Here is a 2729-nt window from a genome sequence, read left to right on the forward strand (position 1 = left end):
TCCGGGACTTACTCAAGGCCACCCAATGTTTCTTCTGGAAACTGGGACTGGGACCCAGAAGGCAGACCCCAGACGTCGGCCGACCCACAGCAGCCCCTTCCAGAGAGACAGGAAGTGGTGTGGATAGTTTCCTTTTATTGGGAAGGTGGTTTGGATTAAACCTAGACGAAGCCCCTGTGAAAGGGTTAACACAGGGGCAAGTTGGTGGTGGCGGTGATGGGGCAGTGCTGGCCGGTGTGCGGCGGGGCCCAGGGAGACGGAAGGTTGAGCTTCCCTGCCGTCTTTTCCAACAGATCGCAGTGTGGTGCTGCTCTGCTGACTGCTGCTGCCCCTGCCCCTTCCCGCAGGTGTTCATATCTGTGGCCTCAGCATCTTCCCCCAGGTTCAGGCCCTGTTTATTTGCTGTCGTTTCCTATCTGTTCCTCCTGAGGAAGCCACGTTCAACTAGCAAGTCCAGGTGCTCTGAGAGACACAGAGATGGATAAGATACTGCTCCTGACTTAAGGAACTCATAGGGACGGGACACGAACATCCCTGCTCTTGCAAAGCCTATTGACTAGGGAAGGAGACAGGCAGGGACACAGTGAATGCCATGTGTGGCTGCAGTGCTATGGCCTGCTTCCATTAGGCCATTATGGAAGTTGGGAAAATCACCCGCACGGGAGGGTAACTAAAGCTGACTCGTGGAATCCTGGAAAGCTTCCTAGGGGTGACTGCCTGTGAGCTAGACTTAGAAGTGTGGGGAAGATTTGGATGAGGATGAAGAGTCCTCCAAGTGGGGAGAATTGCTTGGGCAAAGGCATGGAAATAGGAAGGCCTGGGGGAACACGAAGAGGCTGCAGACCAGACCACAGGTAGCATGAGATGGGTATGTGGTGATGGGTTTCAAAGGCAAGCCAGTGTTTGGCACCCAAGGTTGACGTTGGCTTAAAAACAGCTGAAGCATCAGTGAGGCAGTCCTGACTTGTGCCCTTTCTCTCCTTGCAGAGGCCATGCCACTGAAACATTTTCTCCTTTTTCTGGTGGGCTGCCAAGCCTGGGCTGTGGGCTGGGCCTACCATGGCTGCCCTAGAGAGTGCACCTGCTCCAGGGCCTCCCAGGTGGAGTGCACGGGGGCGCGCATCATGGTGGTACCCACCCCGCTGCCCTGGAATGCCATGAGCCTGCAGATCCTCAACACACACATCACCGAACTCAACGAATCCCCGTTCCTCAACATATCGGCCCTGATCGCCCTGCGGATTGAGAAGAATGAGCTGTCCCGCATCGCGCCCAGTGCCTTCCGTAATCTGGGCTCTCTGCGCTACCTCAGCCTCGCCAACAACAAGCTTCAGGTTCTGCCCGTCAGCCTCTTCCAGGGCCTGGACAACCTAGAGTCGCTCCTCTTGTCCAGCAACCAGCTGGTGCAGATCCAGCCGACTCACTTCACCCACTTCAGCAACCTCAAGGAACTGCAGTTGCATGGCAACCACCTGGAATTTATCCCCGACGGCGCCTTCGACCACCTGGTGGGCCTCATCAAGCTCAATCTGGGCAAGAATAGCCTCACCCACCTCTCACCCAGGGTCTTCCAGCACCTGAGCAACCTCCAGGTCCTCCGGCTGTATGAGAACAGGATTTCAGAAATCCCCATGGGCTGTTTTGATGGGCTTGGCAACCTCCAGGAGCTGGCCCTGCAGCAGAACCAGATTAGTATGCTGTCTCCTGGCCTCTTCCACAACAACCGTAACCTCCAGAAGCTCTATCTGTCCAACAACCACATCTCCCAGCTGCCCTCCGGCATCTTCATGCAGCTGCCCCAGCTCAACCGGCTCACGCTCTTCGGGAATTCCCTGAAGGAGCTCTCTCCGGGCATCTTTGGACCCATGCACAACCTGCGTGAGCTTTGGCTCTATGACAACCACATCACCTCCCTCCCGGACAATGTCTTCAGCAGCCTCCGCCAGTTGCAGGTCCTGGTCCTCAGCCACAACCAGATCAGCTACATCTCTCCGGATGCCTTCAATGGGCTGGTGGAGATGCGGGAGCTGTCCCTCCACACCAATGTGCTGCAGGAGCTGGACGGGAGTGTCTTCCGAACGCTGGCCAATCTGCAGAACATCTCCCTGCAGAACAACCGCCTCAGACAGCTCCCAGGCAACATCTTCACCAACGCCAATGAACTCATGACCATCCAGCTGCAGAACAACCAGCTGGAGAACCTGCCCTTGGGCATCTTCGATCACCTGGGGAAGCTGTGTGAGCTGCGGCTCTACGACAACCCCTGGAGGTGTGACTCAGACATCCTTCCACTCCACAATTGGCTCCTACTCAACAAGGCCAGGCTGGGGACAAACATCCCCCCGGTGTGTTTCAGCCCAGCCAATGTCCGAGGCCAGTCCCTCATCATCATCGATGTCAATGATGTTGTCTCCAGTGTCCAGGGTCCAGTGGTCCCCGAGGTGCCCACCCACCCACAGACACCCAGCTACTCCAACACCACCTACATCTCCTCTATCACTGACTTCACCAGCACCATGCAGGACTACACCAGTCTGACCACCATCGAGACCACCGAAAGCCATGACACGGGGGGCATGACCCAGGCCCAGAGCAGGCTGGCCATTGCTGCCATTGTGATTGGCATCCTTGCCCTGGCCTGCTCCCTGGCTGCCTGCATCTGCTGTTGCTGCTGCAAGAAGAGGAGCCAGGCAGTCCTGATGCAGATGAAGGCACCCAATGAGTGTTAA

The 2729-nt window shown here is 56.7% G+C and overlaps 1 protein-coding gene across 1 annotated transcript; it reads left to right on the forward strand.

Annotated features, from left to right (window-relative positions):
* Positions 1 to 992: 992 nt before the first annotated feature.
* LRRC15 (leucine rich repeat containing 15) lies at positions 993 to 2729 on the forward strand (the record flags this gene model as incomplete). Its single annotated transcript, XM_079704797.1, has 1 exon — positions 993 to 2729. The coding sequence occupies one exon, from the start codon at positions 993 to 995 to the stop codon at positions 2727 to 2729; it is 1737 nt and encodes a 578-aa protein (XP_079560923.1).

The sequence above is a fragment of the Hyperoodon ampullatus genome (assembly GCF_949752795.1).
Source record: "Hyperoodon ampullatus genome assembly, chromosome: 5".
Taxonomy (NCBI): Eukaryota; Metazoa; Chordata; class Mammalia; order Artiodactyla; family Ziphiidae; genus Hyperoodon; species Hyperoodon ampullatus.